The sequence below is a fragment of the Erithacus rubecula genome (genome assembly GCF_903797595.1).
Source record: "Erithacus rubecula genome assembly, chromosome: 1".
Classification (NCBI taxonomy): Eukaryota; Metazoa; Chordata; class Aves; order Passeriformes; family Muscicapidae; genus Erithacus; species Erithacus rubecula.
Genome location: NC_136658.1, coordinates 21,403,034 through 21,422,888, shown reverse-complemented (window position 1 = coordinate 21,422,888; position 19,855 = coordinate 21,403,034). Strand labels below are relative to the sequence as shown.

Sequence of the window (19,855 nt, the reverse complement as noted above, 5' to 3'; positions counted from 1 at the left end):
GCCTACCTCCAATGTTACCTTTTTTGTTTGTTTGTTTTCTATTCCTTGATGAAATAAGACAGGTCAAGAACAAGAGAGAAAAATACCCTCAGATCTTTGACACATTTTCTACTCTGCTCAGTATCACAATTTATATCCAACTCTTCTTTATGGTTTGTAAATGTTATATTTTTTGTCAAAATGTGTCCACTTTTGCCTGTCAAAACTCTTCACCCCTTGCCAGGGGAACTGGTTAAGCAGACTTGCACTTGGTCAACAGTGAGGAATTGAAAAAAATTCTAGCGTGACTCTTAGTATTCAACCCTCTCTTCTGTCCTCATTTAGGCCCCTTAATCTGTCAGGGCTCTTAATCTTTCCATTCCCCATCTAATTCTGTTCCTCCCCATGTCTGAATTAGCTGACACATCCAAAGCTTCACACAAGCTTGCCTGGCAGGGGGTACTCCAAGTAGAAACCCAACAAGTATGGATGTGGATGAAATTATAAGCACTGCTGATAATAAGATGTTCCTGACTAGGATGTGGTTTTGATGCCTAGAAAGGCTGATCTGGAACAGAGACTAGACAGTTAAAAGAATAAAATAGGTATTTATTGAAAGGCCTTAAAAGGATACACCTTGGGCAGCACAAGAGCCTGGCCAGGGCTACACCCAGGATGGATCTAAGATGGATGTCAGTCATGAGTTTTTACAATTTTTAAAGTTTTTGTCTATTTATATACTGGGGTTAATTGTCCAATAACAGCTCCAGGTTATGAAGTCTCAACCTCCTGGCATGCCCCCTTCCCTTTGCTGTTGTTTATGCTTTTTGGGTAACAGTTGTCCTTGATTCTCTAACTGGGAAGCGATTGTTCTATCTAACTACCCTGTGAAGGGAACTCACTAACATCTAATATAAAATTTCAGAGTTACATACCAGGCAGCAGAGAATCTGAAAAATATAAAAGCTGAAACTTAAGGCATCATTTCCCCCCTTTAGTACTAACCAGTACTAAGAATCTCATCCATACACAAGTAGATGGAAGAAAGACCCTTTTGACTCCATGGCCATCCCACCAGCAAAGTCTCCTGCAGTATGAGAAATTTTGTCTTGTGAGATTTTCAGCTCTAGCTGGAAGTTTCCAGTGACCTGGCCAAGTTACCCCACTGGAGCTGTCTGTGCTAGTATGACTGAAAAGGTTCATCACTGTCTTTAGCATAGGCAGAGCTTGGGGAGCTCTCCCTTCAAGCCTCCCAGCTGGCAGACGCTCTCCTGCCACCATGGAAAAAAGGGCTGATGGCACCTGCATCTAGAGGAACAGGAACCTCAGCAGAAGCTGCAGTATTTCCAAAAGCTAACTAGAAGCAGGAAAGAGGGTGTTAAGCAAGAAATTAATCTCTCCCACCCCTAAAAACTGGCAAGGGGATTCCCTTGTTAACTCTTAATCCAGTCCCCACACCCGCTGTTTCTCCCAGGAGACCAAGGGAGGTATCCATGTCTGGAGAGGCCATTCCCTAGCGAGGCACTTACTCACTCACCTGTCTTCTCTTCGGTTTGGCTGCTCTCCACTGTCTCCATTTGGGGTTGCGCTGTTGCCTTGGCAGTAGCATCCTCTGCGGCAGGGGTGGCGGTGGCAGTGGTGTCAGCAGCAGGCACGTCGGCTTGTTTAGGCTCCTCTTTGTCTTGGGCTTCGTCAGCCTTCAAGGACGGCGAGTTATCAGTGGAAGCTTTAGTGGCACTTTCCCTGTCGGGGGCAGCGGCAGCAGCGGGCTTTTCCTCGGAGGAGGCAGCAGGAGCGGCAGCCTGTGGGGCTGGCGGCTCTGAGCCCGTCTCGGCGGCTCCGTCGCCCTTTTTCTCCTCCGCTGGCGCGCTGCTGTCTTTGCTGCCCTCCTCCTGCTGGGCACTGTCGGCGGCTGCTTCTGTGGCAGCAGGAGCCTCGCTTTCTTTGTTCTCGGCCGCTCCGCCGGCAGGGCCTTCCTCCTTCTTGTCGGTGGCATCAGTCTCAGATGCTGGGGCATCTCCCTTCTTCTCCCCCTTGAGCTTTTTCCTTGTTATGTGTCCACGGAAGCTGGCCTGGATTTTGGTGGCTGCCTTATGAGCTTTATCTTCTGGTTTGATGCCATCTTGCTCGATCTTTTGGTCTCCATCCTCATTTTTTTCAACCTTTGAAGAAGAACAAGGGAGGAGGGCAGAGGAGATAAGAGGGAGATAAGTTAAGATTTCTTCAGGTGTAGTAGATGCTCTGATTTTATTGACAATACCCCACTTTCCCCTCCTGCTAACCAATGAAAAGTTTCAAAACAGCCTTTCCCTTTGGTATGGGTTTGGAGCCAGGTGGCCCTAATTTTATCCTAAGGCTGGAGAGATATAGGTCTCCAGCGAAACCACTCTAGCCAGAGGTTTGTAAAAGAAATTTAAAGCAGCTCATCTTCTCTGTCAGCAATGTGGAGGGCATTTTGGCTGTGTGGAAAGGCTTTCACCAGCTGGGTTGTCTCTATTCCCATGATTTATTTTCCCATTCATTTTGAAACATACCAATTTTTTCTCCCACTCATTTTCAAAACACTCTCCTGAGGGAGATTTTCACAACCCCAAATCCACCTCTGCCTTCAAGTCGGTGTTTCTTTTTAATGACACCTTGTTCCACAGGTGTCTCTAATGACACCAAGTGCTTTGTCTGTTATCTTTTTGGCTGGGGATTGCCAACCAAGAATAGGATTGCTGCCTGTCCTGCCACAGCTTCATGCTGTCACACACACAGAGATATTCACAGGATGTACTCCTCACAAACACCCTGCCTACAAGTGCTCCAAGTGCTTTGCCTTTGCTCTCCACTCATGGTTTCACTGAAGGATTAATAGGCAGATTAATATCACTCTTTCCAATTTCAGCTGACTATTATTATTTATCTGACTATCAGAGGGAATTCAGCCTTATAACAAAGAACAGGCATTTCCTCTGTGTTTTAGGCTTAAAACGTGCATTAAAGTCTTAAATAGGACCAAAACAGAGCCTGTGCCTCACGCTGGTCTGCTGCACAGAGATAATGCTCAGCTTATAAGCCTTCACTGAATCTACAGGACAGACCAGGCTTCACCCCAATAATTTAGCAGCTCTTGGGCAAGTAACAGCTCAGCTGCATGTTGATGAAAGGACACTGTTCTATTAATAGTCCCATTGGAAAGTATTCAAAAGACCTATGTAGGAACAGAGCCACTGCCTCTTTGCTGTCTGCACCTGGTTTCCATCATTGGCTCAGGTCACAGAACAAAGAAAACAAGCTGACTGGGAAAGATAGAAGCATTTACTCCTGTGTGGGATGAGGGAACCACTCCTTTGGCCATTGCCACCTGGGGAAATGCTCTCATCAGAAGAGCAGAGAGAGGGGACAACCTACAAACAAGTTCAATAGAAGTGTGGCAGGAAGAGGAAGACATCGCAATGTGCAGATGTGCCAGAGAAACATCGTGCCTGTGGACAGGGGGAAAGAACAGTGGTCATGGTAGCAGTAATTCCTGGGATACAGACTGGAAGTGATCATTTCCATAGCACAAGACAAGGTCAAGCACATGTGGGAGTGGTGCTCAGCCAGGGAATCAATCTGGTGTCATTGCCATGACAGAGGTGGTATCCCCTATGTCCCACTGGGTCCCCAGTGAGCACAGATCCCTCACCCTAGCTTTGGTGCCCATCATTTCTTAAGTGGGTGTGGTGGCCTAGGAGTGAGCAGCTCCAAATCATGGAGGGAAAGAGACACCCCACATAGCTGAGCAGGGATGTGGATGAGTCTGTATACAGCAGGAACTGCTGTATGAGTATGGGAGGGGCACAGGATACTTATGTAAGGGGTGAAAAAGGCTGCAAATGAATATGTAAATAGGATTAACACACAGAATTCTGCACAAGGAGTTTTTGTGCTCCTGACCCTGCCCAGGGACAGAATGGTTGTTGGAAAAATCACAGGGTGAGCATTATGGCTCCACTTGCCGAAGTGTATTAAATGACACAGTATGGAAAGTGGGATGGACTTTTTGGGTTTGCCTCAGCTTGAAAGAGAGCAGGTGATGGTTATGTGCAAGGATTATACAGGAGCCAGCGGGCTGCAACCACTTGTGTGCCTTGCATAGCTAGCTCAACACTGTTATTCAGCATCTGGGTAAGCTTTGCAGCCTACTTCAGTTCAAGGAGGTGGAAACAAATTGAAAGTACTAGCCAGATTAGCCAGATAGTGCAGAGCTCCACACAGGCTCATCCATCCTGTTCCTTAGACAAGTTTTGCAGCTTGCAGTAAGTCTTGTGTTGCTGTGGCAACTTAGCTGCTAATACCTGAACTAGCTGGTTTCATGAGATCTTGGATATGCCAGCATTACACTGTAGCCACAGCAACATGAAAGTAGACTGGTACTCCTTCAGAGAACTGTAACACTTAGATGCTGTAGCTTTGACTCCTTCTCCCCAAGGACTGAGGCTAGTCTCAAACAGCAGCAAGACTGGGAGACTAGAAAGACCATTTAGACATAATTATGAGGCCTTAAGGGTCCGGTCCCCATGCCGAATTGCCTGATTCCTACAAAACCATGAGTGAATGTGACAAAATTGGTGATCCCTGGACAAACAAGAAAAACATTGACTGAAGGGAGATTTCTCTTGCCACTGATCTTGTTGCTCTCACATCCCACTTACTTCCCACACTAACCAAGACAGGTATTAGAGACTGCTGCATGCCTGACTGACTCCAGAGGAGCTGCTCTGTTACCTAGGCTATGCACCCTGTAAAGGCTTATCTCCTTCACCTGCTAGCCAGAGACCAGGGCACAGTGAGACACAGGGTTTGGCCCTGTGTCCCTGTCAGCCCTGACCTGGCAGGGAATGGGAGAGCACTTCTTTCCAGGGAGGTCAGACCAAAACCTTTCTCACCTGCACCTACAGCATAGTAGAACAAAAAGGCTCCTTTGCTATTCCAGTGACATTACTGTCCTCTTCTCCCAGTTGGGATGACAGCCATTTGAGTCCTTGCCAGATCCCAAGTTGTGCAACTGCAAAATGTATTTCCAGTAGAGTGCTTTCAGCATAATTTCAGATACAAAAGATAAGAAACATGAGACTTGGGGCGGAGGTGGAGTTGAAGGTTGTGGATGAAAGAAATGTACTAATAGTTTGTCTTTGCCAACTGTGCCCCTCAGGATTCCTATTTCTATTCAGTCCTTCCCCAGTAAAGCATCCCAGGCATTTGAAATTGCTTTTTTTTTTTTTTTTTTTTTTTTTTTTTTTTTTTTTTCAAACTACTGGGCTCCAGCTGCTTCTGGGTAGGGCATGGTATCCATAAAGTATGAGTGTCATGTTGAATAACAATGGGTTGGGGGGTTGGGTGAGAAACAGGTTGTTCACACACACACAAAAAAAAAAGACCCAAGGGCTTTTCATCTGTGGATTATGTGCACTGCAGATAAACCTTAATTAAGGAAGCACTCAAAAATAACCTGTAAATGGCAGGAGCTCCTGGAAAGCAATTTGTCTTCCTTGGAAAGCTAAAAGGGTGAGTCAGCCCTGCCAGGATGCATTCAAAACCATGTCAGTGGAAAACAAGAAATCTGTCTGTCTTATCTATCTCCCAAGCTTTCATGACATCTTGGCTGTAGTATTGTGGCTAGAATAAAGTGACTATTATTACTAGTGTTTGCATGGAATCTAGAATTCTCAGGCAGGAATCAGGTCTGGTAGGGACAGGTTTCAGATATTATTATTCCATCACCCTCCTCCCATTCATTTACACATTTATGTGTGAAGTAAACTTAATACTGACATATTCATGGTACTGTTAGGGTACATGCAATGTATTGCCATTTCACATAGAGCAAATGTCCTCTGTTTCATTTGGTTTTAAATGAATCATGGATCCTGTAATGGCAAAAAAAGGTATCACTGAGGCAGGTGGATGAAGAGCTAAATGGATCTACAAAAAGGACATAGTCAAACATGTCCATTTTTTTGTTCAGACCATCCTCACATACCCAATGAAGCCAGTGTCCAAATCTTTGCCTTTATGAAACACACATTTATGTCTCTGTCTACACAGCCCATACCATCTTTCAAGTCCTAGAGGGATGATCCTCTCACCATCCCCTTGTCTGCCACCCCTCCAGGTTTCTAAGACATCTCTTCCCAGGCAGGGTGTTCCTGTAAGTGAGACCTTCCTTGCTATCACATAGCTGAGAGAGTAGGAGATAAGAAATTAATGCTAAATCACAGATAGGGCTGAGGTTTGTTCTTAGGTATGTAGAAATTTCCTGGAGTCATGACAAGAAGATTTCAAATCTCTGGCCACTTTTACACCTTCCATCTCCAAACTCACAGCTTAGGCAAATAATTAAGGAAGCCCAGACCCTTTTAAATATCTCCTGTCCTGACATTTCAGGAAAGGAGAAATGGAGAACCTAGGTGTTTTCCAGATGTTCCAGGTGTTTGCAGCCACATATAGGCAAAGAAACGAGAGGACTGAGTGCTTTGGTCCTTGCTTGCTGTCAGTCCACTTGTCTCTCACCATAAACCTCATTGCCTTTTCTTGGAAAAATAATCATGTTGTTTTATATTCTGAATGCCAGGGTGGAGAGAGCAAGAAAGAACTCACTGTTTCACTGAAAGGTGTTTAAATATTATACAGCTCCCTCTGCTTCTCTCTCTAGCTCTTCTTTTCCTGGTGTTTCTCTTCCCTCCAATATATAGCATGTACCACCCCTCAATCCTAGGATCCAGCTGCTATATGGTACAGCCATGATATGTGCTCAGCCGCCACCCTGGTATCCTGCCTCTTTTTGTCCTTAGTTAGGAGCTCCTCTTAAATGTGACCAAATCCCAGAGCCCTTTGACACACACGGCCATCTCCCAGAATTCTGAAAACTCTGTGCTGGGAGCCCAGATTTAGGACTTAAATACCTTTCACCAGACAATGCATCAATACTGGCCAGAGCCTGGACAACCATAAGATCCATAGGACCATTGGCAATAAAACTCTCAATAACCCACTTCATCCATTTAACCCATTTCATGATACATTACAATTATTAGGAAAAAAAACCCAAAACAAACAACTGTGTAGTCATGCAGAGAACTAAGGGCCCAAAGTCATTCTTTTCTCATGACACCTGTGCTAAAGCATGTGTGGAAACCTTTCCTTCAGTTATATATGTGAACTAGTGCTGAATCACCCAAACTCCTGTGTTATTTGTGGGGTTAAGATATGTTTCAGCCCATGCTCTGTTCTTGATTAGAACACAATGTATGTTCTTACAGATGTTACTCAAGACCACTTGGGCCTAGACTTACAAAGAAATTAAGGCATCCAACTCCCAGTGATTTCCCAGGATGGAGTCACTTCAGCATTTTCCATGGGCCTGTCTCCACATGACCTGATTTGTCTCAGAGACATCATTTAAGGAGCAGAATGAATTAAAAAAAAAAAAAAAAAAAAAAAAAAAAAAAAAAAAAAAAAGACCAGCTGTCTCTCCAGAAGGAATTCAGCATGGACACGTAAAAGAGAGAAAAGGCTTTCACACTTTGGAAAGTGAAGAAGCAATTTAGCACACAGAGCAGCTTTTTTTTAACCCAGTAAATGGTGTGAAGACACCTGGCTAGAGGATGGCACCTGTCAGCAACCTGTCTTCAAGGCGAGGAAACAAACAGAGTTCCTTTATTTTCCCAGGTGATGGTGGGTAAAACACCCTTGAGAAAGAAAAGATTAATTCATCCCTCTGAAGGCCAATGCAGGATTGTTCCCCAGGGTACAAATAGCAGGGTTTCAGCTTTCCAGATTCAAATTCTCTAACAATGGAGTTTCCATCTTTCATCTCTACAAGGTCCTCTCATATGTAGGAAAATTCCTCTCTATTTTATGGTGCCTAGATTAAAATAAGTTGACAGTAAGGTAGATGGAAGGATGTTATTCATTCATGTGCAGTGGCTGCAAAAAGAGATGGAAGATGACCTAAACTAGACCTATTTATATATTTCTAGTGAGCTTTCTCAATTAATCCATTCTCTCCTTACCTGATTTGTGACTCTCCCTTCTGTTTGTCACCCTTCATTTCTCTTCAGTTCATGGTCAACCACAGTGCCCTCTACCACCCTGAAGCTCCAACAGCTCCAGCAGTTAAATGGAAAAAGGCACTCACTACTGCTTATGTTGCCTTTGCAGGCTGGGTGAAAGAAAGTAGAGCCTTGGCCCTAAAGGGGACACAAAGTGGATGATGTTCAGGATGATGCTCATGCTTTCTGGAGCAGAGAAGCTCACAGGTAAAAACACTTGCCTTGGGTCTGGTCTGGGCTCTGTGGAGCATTTGGTGTTTGTGGGGCACAGGCTGCACTCACTCATCTTTCAATGCAAAGAACCCAGAGTCTCAGAGATAGGACTGGGTTGGAGTTTGAGAAGGTGGTGCTCGTATAGTCCATGCCAAGGGCGTGTGTATACCCAGGGTGTGGCCTAAGTGTATGAGGGCACTTCAGGGCACAAGGTCTGTGGGGACTGTGTCAAAGGTCCTGAGTGTATGGCACAATTAACATTTATGCTCTTGCTTGAGGTTGCATTCTGGTGCATACTGTACTGTCAGTTGTGTCTAGTCTCCTTTTTTGCAGGGAAATACTTGTGTCACTCCAGAAGGAACCAGTCAGCAGGCATTCAAATCAAGGGATCAAAGCCTAGAAAGGAAGCAGGAAGGTATCCAAGCTGACTGTGTAAATCTACTCCCAAAATAGCCCACAGTGAAGAAATTCAGCAAAAGGACCAGGTGAAAAATTTCTCTTGAACTATGCTTTGATTAGAAAAGTCGATTCAAAGAATAGGTGATTTTTGATGTAGATGTGCTTGGATGTCATCCACTGAAGAGAAATTTTATCTTTTTAAGCTCAAACTATGTGCTTCCTTAGTTGTGTTTGGGGACAGTTTGGGCAAGGAAGGTTGCTGCTATTTTGAAGTTGCACGTTCAGAGTCTGATCCATAGTCTGCTGACCATGAGCAGGTAATGAAACCCAGAATTATCAATGTCTCTCCCTTCCTACTTTTTCTCTCCAAGTACCTTTTATCCTTGCTTGCTTAGTTTTGGACTTCACAAAATTTTTCAGGGAATTGTTATTTGCTTAGTTTTAGACTCCAAAAAAAAATTTAGGGTTTTGTTATTAGCCTCAGGTGGCTCAGAGTACCTGCCCTCATGACAGCTGGACACATTTGATGCTTATCTAGCTGCACCCAGGGCACAGAGGCTAATTTCCTGCTCAGACTTGCTCCCCTGAGACCTTGGGCAGACAGCTGCTGAGATTCCCCAGAGTCCAGGCTTGTGCAGGGTCTCCAGAGTAACTTCCACAGGAGACAAAAGCTTATGTCCTGCTCCTACCCTGTTCCCTCCATGGCAACACAGGGTGTCCCATCCTTCAGGCCTGTCAACAGCACTCAGCTTGGTGATGGTGCACTTGAACCCACTGTCTCTGTCACTGAGAGAGGGATTAAATAGCACTGGTCCCCATCTGGACCCCTAAAGGTCACCACTTGCCATCAGTGTCTACAGGGGCTCCAAATTGTTGACTGCTACCCTCAGGAGGTAACTGTCCAACCAATTCCTCACCCACCTCCCATCAAATCAATCAAGTTTAGAGAGAAGGATGTCATTAGGGACCACGTTAAAGGCCTTGCAGAAGTCCAGGTGGTGACATCTGTAGCCCTTCCCCTGTTCACTGGAGTAGTCACTCCATCACAGAAAACCACTAGGTTAGTCAGGTGGGACTTGCCCTTTGTGACACCACCACTGCTTTATATCTAGCTCCTGCACAAAGAAGGAAAGCTGTTTTCCCTCCTGAACTGCAGCTATAGCTGGGGTGAAACCTTGTGGCTGCCACCTGTGCCTTAAGTTACACACAGCAATTAAATTTGGGGAAGGACAAAGATGTGTACCCCAGCTGAAATTACAGGGTGAGCTGAAGAAGGCAGAAACTAGGATTTTTGATTGGGACCTGGCAAGGCCAGTTGAGTAAGTACAGTAGTAAGTACCTTTCTTACTGTTCCATTAACCTACTGGTCAGACCTTTGTCTTTTGTTTTTCCAGTCTTGAAAGAGAGCCTAGCCCCAAGCATTACCTTTAGCCAACAGTTTCCCCGTTCCCTGAGGGGCACTATACAATTTTTCAAGTCATCAGAACTGCTCTTAGCAAAATCCAAAAAAACCCAGAGCTGTAGGTCTACGCAATTTGATAAACTGACATTAAAACAGCTCCACATAACCTCTCCCACAGCCTCTTCAGCTTTAGCTCCAAATAGGCCAATCCCACAATCTCACTGCAGATCTGTGTGTACCATGATATTGTATCCCCAAAGAGCAGCAATCCACTGTGAAGGCTTCTACCTATTGGGATAGACTGTCTTCTCACTGGGGCAGCTGGCTTTTTCTCAGCTTCTGGTTCTGATGGATTCAACAGGTCTCACTGCCGTGGCCTCTCCTTAACCAGCCAGGAGTAGCCCTACTGGGGCTACTGCTTCTTCCTCCATGGGTTTTCCTGACCCTGTCAACACCAGACTCAGCTTCAGCAGGACAGAGTATCAGCCAACAGCTGGAAGGCAGAATCAGGTGTTGAGTCTGGATCTGAGCTTCATGGAAGCTCAGTTTATTGATTTGTGTTGTGGATCTTCATGCCTGTTGGGGCTTGAAGACCCAGAGATTGTCCTGGCCATTGTCTACACCCACTTTACTTCAGTGGCACTAGTGGTGATATTTGCCCCACAGATCTTCTACAAGGCTTCTGATAGGACTGCCATGACAGCCTGTGTATGAATTCACCATGAGCAGTGGGTAAGACATGGACCCATCTTATGAATCTGAATTCTTCACAGCAGCTCCATGTCTTGGATGTCAGGGACCTTACAGAAGACCTTATGTGGCATTATTCTTGGCCTATGTTTAGTGTTCATTTCTAATACGTGTTTAAAGTACAAGCAGAGAAAGAGATATCCATATCTCCTCCCTGCTCAGGCACTACCAGGTGAGAATAGGAAGAGTTAGACCTACTTTTAAGATATCAAATACAGGAAACAGGTCACTGGTGCCACTTTGAGCTCTGATATACTGCTGATTCAAAGAAAAGTGTGAGAAGACCCAGACCACCTTTTTCTATTCCTTCTATCCCAATTGATTAACTTATTATGTCATATGGAAGTCTTATTTGAAGTCAAGCTCCAAAAGCAATGTCAGATGATGAAAGTGGAGTTTCATTTCATTGACTCTAGTGACATTTTGTTAGGGATAATTTTTACAACACCTCTGTGGTCTGTTGCTCCAAACAACTTATAAATGGAGACATTGTTAAGTTCCAGAAGGATTCTGAACATAATTAAATTAGTATTTGTAGTGCTGCAAGAACCTCAAATGCATTATATGTAGCTCAGTAAAGCATTGTGCAGTATTTAAGGCATGCTCTACTTTCTCCTGTCAGTGCAGGGTGAGAACATCCTAAAAGGGGGCTTGAGTCTGTCAGAACCTGAAAAGGTCTCCAGAGGGGACATGTATGACACAGCTTCTTTCACCCAAGAATCTGGGCCTGACTGCTCAGTTTGTGTAATTCCAGTGCTTCCCAAGGTCTGTAAAATCAGGTCTGTGATTGAAGCTGCCACTCCTGAGTAGCACAGTCCCAAGGGCATAATGTTGTGCTGTACCTCTCTCCTCTCTCCCCTCTTCAGGTGGGCTGTCACTAGAATATAGGCTTGGTTTTGGCTGGAAAGATCCTGAACACAAGACTCAGTAACTCCAGAGCTTAATCACTTTTTCTAGACTCTGGCACTGAGATATGGGAAATGCACATGTGGCTTTGAGCCATTTTGTTTCCTCCTTTGCTTCTTTACTGTATTCAACCCTATTGAAAAGGGGGGAGGGGGAGGTGAGCCTGCAGCGCCTGCTGCAAAAACCCCTTTGTGGACCCTGCTATTTTAGTGCTATAAAGAACCCTGGCCAAAGGGAACATGTTGAATAGATGTGCTAGGGAAAAAGCCACAAGTCTTTGGATCCACCACTTACAAGGGCTAGTATATCACAGCCACATTTAAATAGTCATCCAGATCTTGTCCTAATCTTCCTGTTGGAGTACAACTGTTACTTATTTCATTTTTTTTACCGCCCAGGCTTCCCATTTTAAAGTTGTTATTTAAAAAGGGCTTCAGAAATTATTTCATATCTTGGTCATAAGGTCTTCTAGTTTTTTTCCATCCTTCAGTCAGAAAGAATGACAGTGGCCTCAAAGCATAGCAATGTAATGTCTTTTCTCTGGGCACACAGTTTAGATGACTCTGCAACTGGTGCATCTGCAGCAGAACTGTACTCTACATCCAAAACCCCTGCAGCCCACCCTGTGGGGGCTTTACTCACAAGCCCCCAGGCAGAGGAGCTGAGGGAAAAGGGACCCTGGTAAGGACTCCTAGGGTAGCTGGGCAGGCAGAGTGCACAAAACAACTTCCAATTCTTTCTACTCCGATGAAGGTGTGATATGGAAATGGGGTTTTCATCCTGAGAAGGACTTATGGCTTTCCAGAATAAGAACCTTCTTCCTCAGGAAACCATGCAAAGCCAGACAGAAAGCACAGAAGCTTGCACAGTTGATCTAACACCAGGGAATGGACAGTGTTTCCTCTTCTTTTAGTAGGGGCCAGTACACACTGAGCAGCTTTGTCACACACTAAAGAGAAAACAACTAAAAATCTCCAGGGGCCCCTACGCCCTCCCTTTACAGTGTAGCATGGCTGATTTTGTTCATCCTCCCTGTGGGAGTGTTTTTTACCAGTCTTTGGACATTTGCCCAAAAAAATGACTCTCTGAGCTCCTGTGGCAGTTTATTCCTTTGGTGAACTAAAGAATTCCTCCCAGCATTTCAGCCAGCCCCTGCATCTTGTCCATGCTGACATTAGTTTATTTCTGCTTTCTTAGTAACACTCCTTCATGTATCAATAGCTCTCAGTTGTCATACCAGCTTCTTTGTCAGATCACTCCTCCTAGCCCTCCTAAACACTAACCAGAGATCTTACTTGATTGCTGAATTTACATTTGTTCTACTGAGAAATTACTAAAATGTCTCCCCAGCTTTAATGAATAATGAAACGCTATACTTACAAAAATAGTAATTAGCAATATAGCTCAAAATAAATCAATGTGTGGATCAGACTCCCAAAGGCAGGAGGGAAAGCTGCAGCCATTAAAATAGGTGGAGCTGAAAATAGCTAAACACTTGGGGATAAAGAAAGGAAAAAAAGCTTAAAGGAACTAATGAATGGCCATGTCCTATAGACTCTTAGCAAACCACACAGGTTGGATGGCTAACAGTGTCCTGAGTCTGACTGCACCATTTCCTCTCAGTTGCCCTCAAATACTATTCAGCACTATGAGAAAATTTCTGAGGATGTCAAGCAGCTGGAGCAGCCACAAAAAGTAAGAGGAAATAGAAGAATGTCAAATCCTCATCAGTGGTTGTCCAAGAGTTTCCATCTATCATCTTTCCTATCATCTTTCCTTACAGCTGAAGGAAGAGGTGCCCACTTTAAGGAAAACAAATTGCATAAGGATTTATAATTCTGATAACCATCATTATTTCTACATCTGTGGAATGCATCTCCCTTGTGGTGTTGGAAAGGAAGCAATGAAACAAGCAATGGGAGACAAGACAATGGGAGTGTGTTGAAAGGGCATAGGGAGCACACTGGTTTGCAGAGGAAAAACAATTCAGATACTACAGCAGACAGCTTGTTTTCCCCTTGTACCACCTAAATATAGCATTACTTTTTGGTAAAAGTAATGTTTCTGCTTCTTCAGGAAGTCACAGGATGAAGTTGGTTCTTGCCAGATGAATTTATTGACCCATTAACAATAAAAATACCAAATGGTTCATAAGATATATCTTTGGAGTCAAGCAAATCATAGGTCTGCTCAAACAACCCAGATTATGGTATGCAAATGTTCACATTATGTGGCCAGGTCATGTCACTTATTGTACAATACTTTTCATATTAACCAGTCCCTCTGTCAGGAAAATAGAAACAGTGCAAAACTAATGCAAATTCCATCATAGTGAATCAATATCTCTCTAAAATTTTAGCCCAGGAGTGTGGTGGTTTCTTTTCTTTTTCTTTCTTTCCTTTTTTTTTTTTTTTTTTTTTTTTTTTTTTAATATATATTTTTTTTTTCGTAACTCTTCCTTTCCCTTCCCAGTCAGGGAGAGGAAATCATATTGTACAACTATCACCAACTGCATGTCACAAGCACACATATATGTATAAACATAGTAGAGTAAGAGAGCAAATTGCAATGAATACATTGCCTGAAGTCAGTCTGCATAATGAATCCACTAAATCCTACAGAAATTAAATCAGAAATTAACCCCAGATAGAGAATACTTTCAAACAGATTAAATTCAACAAGACTCATTTGAACCTTTCCAGAAATAATGAGTTAGGAATGTACAAACACTTTCTGTACTCTCTCAAATCAGTCACTAAGTTTTTGAAATCTGCCTGATCCTTAGAATACCTGAGGATACTGATGTAGAATTGGGGTCTTCAGGTGACTAACATTTTGATTTCAGTGCTAAGCAGAGAAAAAAGTTTCTACATGTAATTTCCTTTGGTTGCAGACACGATTATTTTGAAGCCTGAAGAAAAATATAACACATTTCTTGCTTTACAGATTGCACTCTCACAGAACTTTACCACAAATTTAATAACATTTTAGTATACACTCCTGTGCTTTAGCTCTAGTGGTTCCCTACAAACTTGACTCAAAGAAGAATTAAAGGGCCATGTTTTAAGGAATGAATGGTGAGATCTTAACAAATGCTTCATTCCCTTAATCCTATTGAAACCAGTGCAAATTAGGCACCAACGCTCTCTGAAAATCCTGCTAGGCTCCTGCCTGTATAAATCTTATTTGTTAGGGCAGTTCTGTAAATTACCTAATACCACCCTGCCACTGTTTGGAAAAAGGCTGGTAAATATCTGCTGCGAGATTGCAAAGTAAAACAAAGTAGCTTAAAGAAGACTTAAAGTGTTAGTAGGAAATCTGGATATTTGGAGCTTAGGAAACTCAGGGGTATAAAGGGATTACACTGATTCTGGTCTCAGGTTTTGCAGCTGGAAGTTAAAGTTAAAATGCAGGAGGGAGAAGTTTGGCAAAGGAGAACAGATAATCCCAGGGTGAGAGCAGCTGACAGATGGCTGTCCTACACCTCTGCCCCACCTTTGCTGTGGATTCCTCTGTTATCCTGGCCTGTGCTTTTCATGGGGTCATTCCAAGTGACAAGTTCTGCATCTCTCAGTTGCTGCCCTCAGACACCTTGAGTCTGATTTGGAGCAGTGCTGAGCACTCAGAGCTGCAGCTGACAGTAATGGGAGATGTTTTCAGATATGTGCAACTGAAAACAAAAGCTATGAGTAAAGGTCAGGCCGTCTGTTCCTGAAATTCAGGACATAAAACTAGGACATCCTGCTGACTAAACTCTTTGTGCCTCAGCTGTCCACCTGCAAAATGGAGTAAAAATACTCAGTTATCTCACATAGCTGTTGCAAAGAGATACTAAGTGATATCGAGGTGTGCTCAGAATCACAAGACAGTCCAGGAGAGAATTAGTATTTCTGATTTCAGAACAAGGTTTGAATACTATTAAGCAAAGCTGTGGGGATCCAAAACTGACTTATTATGAGAATTCAAAATAGTGAATAACTGCTCATTAAGTGAGCATTGTCCATTCTGTGACCTGCATGCAGTCAGAATCCCTGAAAAGAAAAATGTGTTCCTGTTATTAGAAGCACACACAAGAGGAAACCATACTGAGGTTGCACAGACAGCTACATTCCCAGTGTTGGCTTTTTTTTTTTTTTAATATTTGCCTTAACATCTTTAATAACTTTCTTCTAACATAGTTTTTCCATGGTCTTTATCACACATATATTAGCTTATATTGCAGGTTGAGTCTAAATCTATTTCCATTCCAAATAATGTGCTATAATTCAACTTTTACCCAGATTTAACTCTCTAAAATGTAATTAACTACATAATGGGAACTTAAACCTCTTGGCTTCATCAGCATCTTACCAAAAAACCCAAAACAACTTTCAGCGTCCAAGAGGTGTCAAGCCCCTATCCAGTACCCTTAGCCAAGGTGTGAGATTTTTCAACAAGCAGCTGCCAGGCAGAAATAGGGTGCCAGCATACAGTGTGGGATGGGATGAGGCCAGGTGCCCAGCTGAGTCCCAGAGCCTGCAGGAAGCTGATGGCCTCAGAAGCCCCTGAGAGGTTCCTCCCACATGGAGATACAGATAAAAATGCACTGGAATAATCAGCAGTGTGCTAGTAGTAATACAACATATCTCCATAACCCCGAGCTGCACCAGGGGAGGTTCAGGTTTGACACAATGAGGAATTTCTTCACAGAAAGGGATGTCATGCATTGGAATGGGCTGTCCAGAGAGATGGTGGACACCACCCCTGGAGATGTTCAGGAAGTGCTGGATGTGGCACTCAGGAAGTGCTGGATGGTTTAGTTGACACAGTGATGATTGGACAAAGGTTGGAGTCGATGATCTTAAAGGTCTTTTCCAACCTAAATGATTCTGTGATTCCATTGTGGGAGTTTTACATCAATTCCTCAGTATCTGCCTCCAGGTCCAAAGCTACAAGTTGCCCATCCTTGAATTAGGTGAGGTAGGATAATCAGTGGAAAATTGAGGATTTTTCTTAGCAGAAAATAAATAATAGAAAGTACATCTTATCTGGCAATTTAATGAATGCACAATTACTGCATCAGGGAAAAGCCCCCTGAAGATTTTATCATTTAATATGTACAAAAAAGCTATTGAACAGAGAATTACTTTGTTTGAAGGATCAGCTATACCCTTGCCTAGTTTTTGTCAGCTCCATAGCTACCCTGGAACATCAGAGCTGGAATAGCAGGGCTGCTGCAGGGCAGAAGCACAGTGCGTTGATACAAGTGGAGAAAAGGAATGGCAGAAATCCTGTTTAGTGCTTTCCATGCTCTGTATAGCTGAGCACTATTTCACTGCCACTGGCAGTAAAATGACCTCCTGTTTACACCACAGCACTTGAGCTTATGTTTTTTTAAAAAAAACCTGTACCTATCTCCAACTCTGATTAACTTCTCCAGGCATTTCTGTGCTGCTCAGCTTTCACAAATGGATTTCCAAGCAGTAGAACTGCTTTGTATGGTACCTCTCAGAGGTACTCAGCATTCTCTGCTGCCTGCTGCACCTGACAGCAAGAAGAGTTTAGAGGCAAGTATCTAAGAGAAGTTGAAAAATTACAGGATGGGGATATCAGCATCAATGATACCATAGTGCACGAAGCTGAGAGAAAATGAATCATATGTGAAAGATGGAACTGGGTGAATATAACAAGGCAGAGCAACAAGAAGCACATTTTTCCCTCTGCAGGTACAGCTCAGAGCCATGGAAGAGAAGCAAGCAAGCCCTGCCAGAGGGGTCTGCACCTTGTGAGATAGGAAGGCTGACCTTGGCTTGGTAAAGCCTCTTCAGTTGCAGGACAGACTCTTACAAGTTACAGGATTATCTGCTGTGGTCAGTGCTTCTCCTTCTAGAGGGATGAGAAGCCAGTGAAGTCCCACAGATACTTCAAATAAAATTATCTCCTGATGTTGTCCAGTGCCTGTTCTGCCACCCCTTCCATTTCTGTGCAGTAGCAGCTCACACTTCCACAAGGGTTGTGGCAGCAAGGTTAGCCTAAAATACCATCTGCTTTGGGAATAGTAAGGACTATAAAATCCCCACCATCTCAACAAAAATTAACATAAGACCTACATTTCCACTGCCTTCCTGGCAAACATGCATCGGGTTTGGCCCAGAGAGACAGCCACATTTTCACTTGGCAAGGTCTCTTTCTTCCCTACACTGACAGTCTCTCCACTTCCATTCTTAAATGGCAGAGGGACAGTGTCCTTCCTCCAGACTTGCAAACAAGACCTTCTCTTTGGCCACCTACTCTGCCTCCATGAAATATCTCTTCTGATCACTCTGTCTTGACTGTCTGCACCAGTGCTTTGTGTACCCCTTGGAGAAGTAAATTTTTTCTGGAGATAATTCATGGACACAGAGGCTTAGAACACAACACAACAGTTCATCAGCAGCCAGCATATGTAGCCATAGTAGAAAAAAATCCCCACGAGTGCCTGACCAGAAAGTTGTGCTCTTATACACCAGAAATTTGAGAAAGGAAATACAAATATTTCTGGTCTCCACAACAGGAACAGCCTATTCAGAGTATGGAGAAGGCTCTTATCAATGAAAGTATATGACAGTGTACCACCAAGGTTCTTGCCTCTTCTCAGGCTCCCTGCTAAGTGCAGTTTGAATGCTCTGATCTCTTTGCTAAGCCCACCCTGGTGTGGAGCTTATGATCCAGATCCTGTTGTGAACACAACCTCCCCACCTGGAGATCCTCCAGGGCAGCAACCAAGAGCCTGAACTTCATGAGCACAGCACAAGCTCAGAATAAAGGACTTATGACAGCACAGACCTGCTTACTTCCACGGCTTCAGGGTCAGCTCTTCCTTAAAACGTCCTCCCACAGAGTCCCACAGGCAGATACATGCCCCACCCCACAGACACAAATAAAAAACAGCTGGCAAAAAAGCAAACAAATTATTTTCATTACTCAATTTATTCCAGGTGAGGAGTGAGGAAGAAGAGAGAAGCAAACCTATCCTTTTTCTGTCCTTTCTAGATTAAATCATTCACAAGCAATGTGAATGCTAGGTTAAAAGTTTTTGATTTTATTCAAAGAAAACAGGCAGAATTACTGCAGCAGATTATTCTTTTTTTTCTGTGCCTCGGTTGCCTCACACACAAATGGACTAATAACAAGAGTGTTCTAGGAGTTATTTGTTAAGGATCTAACCTCCAATATCAATGAAAAGTGTAGTACTAGTTTTAGTGATAACACTTTTGGCCCATTTTTTCACAATTATTTTGCAGCCCATCATTCACAGGCACAAGTCAAAAGTAATGTGACTCATGTATTACATAAAAGACTGTCTTAAAAACATCTTTCTGGGCACATGTTAAATGTGGAAGCAGAAAATGTAAAGTGAAGACTACCTTTGAAACCTCACTTTGACTTCCTCCTGCATATGTCTTTTAATAGTCTTTATTGTTTCTTTTTTTTTCTTGAAAGTTTCCCCCATCTTAGCTACTACAAAGGACAGAGCCCACAGAGTGGGTGGCAATTCAGTATTTTCCTATTATGCTAATTTCAAGCACAGCAAAGTGTCTTTTTTGCCACAAACCATTCAAACCCATCACTGAATGCAGAATACTGATTTCCTCATGGTCTTTTTCTGTGGTGCTATTTTGCCATAATATCTCATTGCTTCACAAGTCTTAATGCATATTCTCTCAAGGAGATAGGTGAGGTTGTTATCTCTATTTTACAGACACTAAAATCAAGCAAAAAGAGGCTAAGGTCAAAATGGCCAGAGCAACTACTAATTTTGGGTTCCCAATATGTGATGCCTTGGATTAGTATTTCCCCAGCTCTGTGTGTGTTGAGAGCAAACCTCCATACAATACCAGGCCTGTACTTCTGCAAGTCAGACCCCAGGTGTTTCAAACTGAGAACCCAGAAAACAAGAACACACCAATTAGTGGCCACCCATGGAAAACCCCATTTATGTGGCCTTTTCATGTCACATAGGAACTTGTGACAAAAGGCAGGAAAAAGCCTAATTCTTCAGGGCAGTATTCAATTGCCAAAATATGAGACCATTCTTCTGTTTTTGAACAGCCCCCTGCCCAATTCAATGCATAACCTTCATCACTGGCAGTAAATGAAAGAGGAG

General features: G+C 43.4%; 1 protein-coding gene across 1 annotated transcript in view; it reads right to left on the bottom strand.

Moving 5' to 3' along the window:
* GAP43 (growth associated protein 43) overlaps positions 1–19,855 on the bottom strand; it is a 52,673-nt gene that overhangs the window by 20,158 nt on the left and 12,660 nt on the right. The window contains exon 2 of the mRNA XM_079320789.1: positions 1,517–2,141. Coding sequence (XP_079176915.1) covers positions 1,517–2,141 — 625 coding nt within the window. The remainder of the gene's footprint in view (positions 1–1,516; positions 2,142–19,855) is intronic.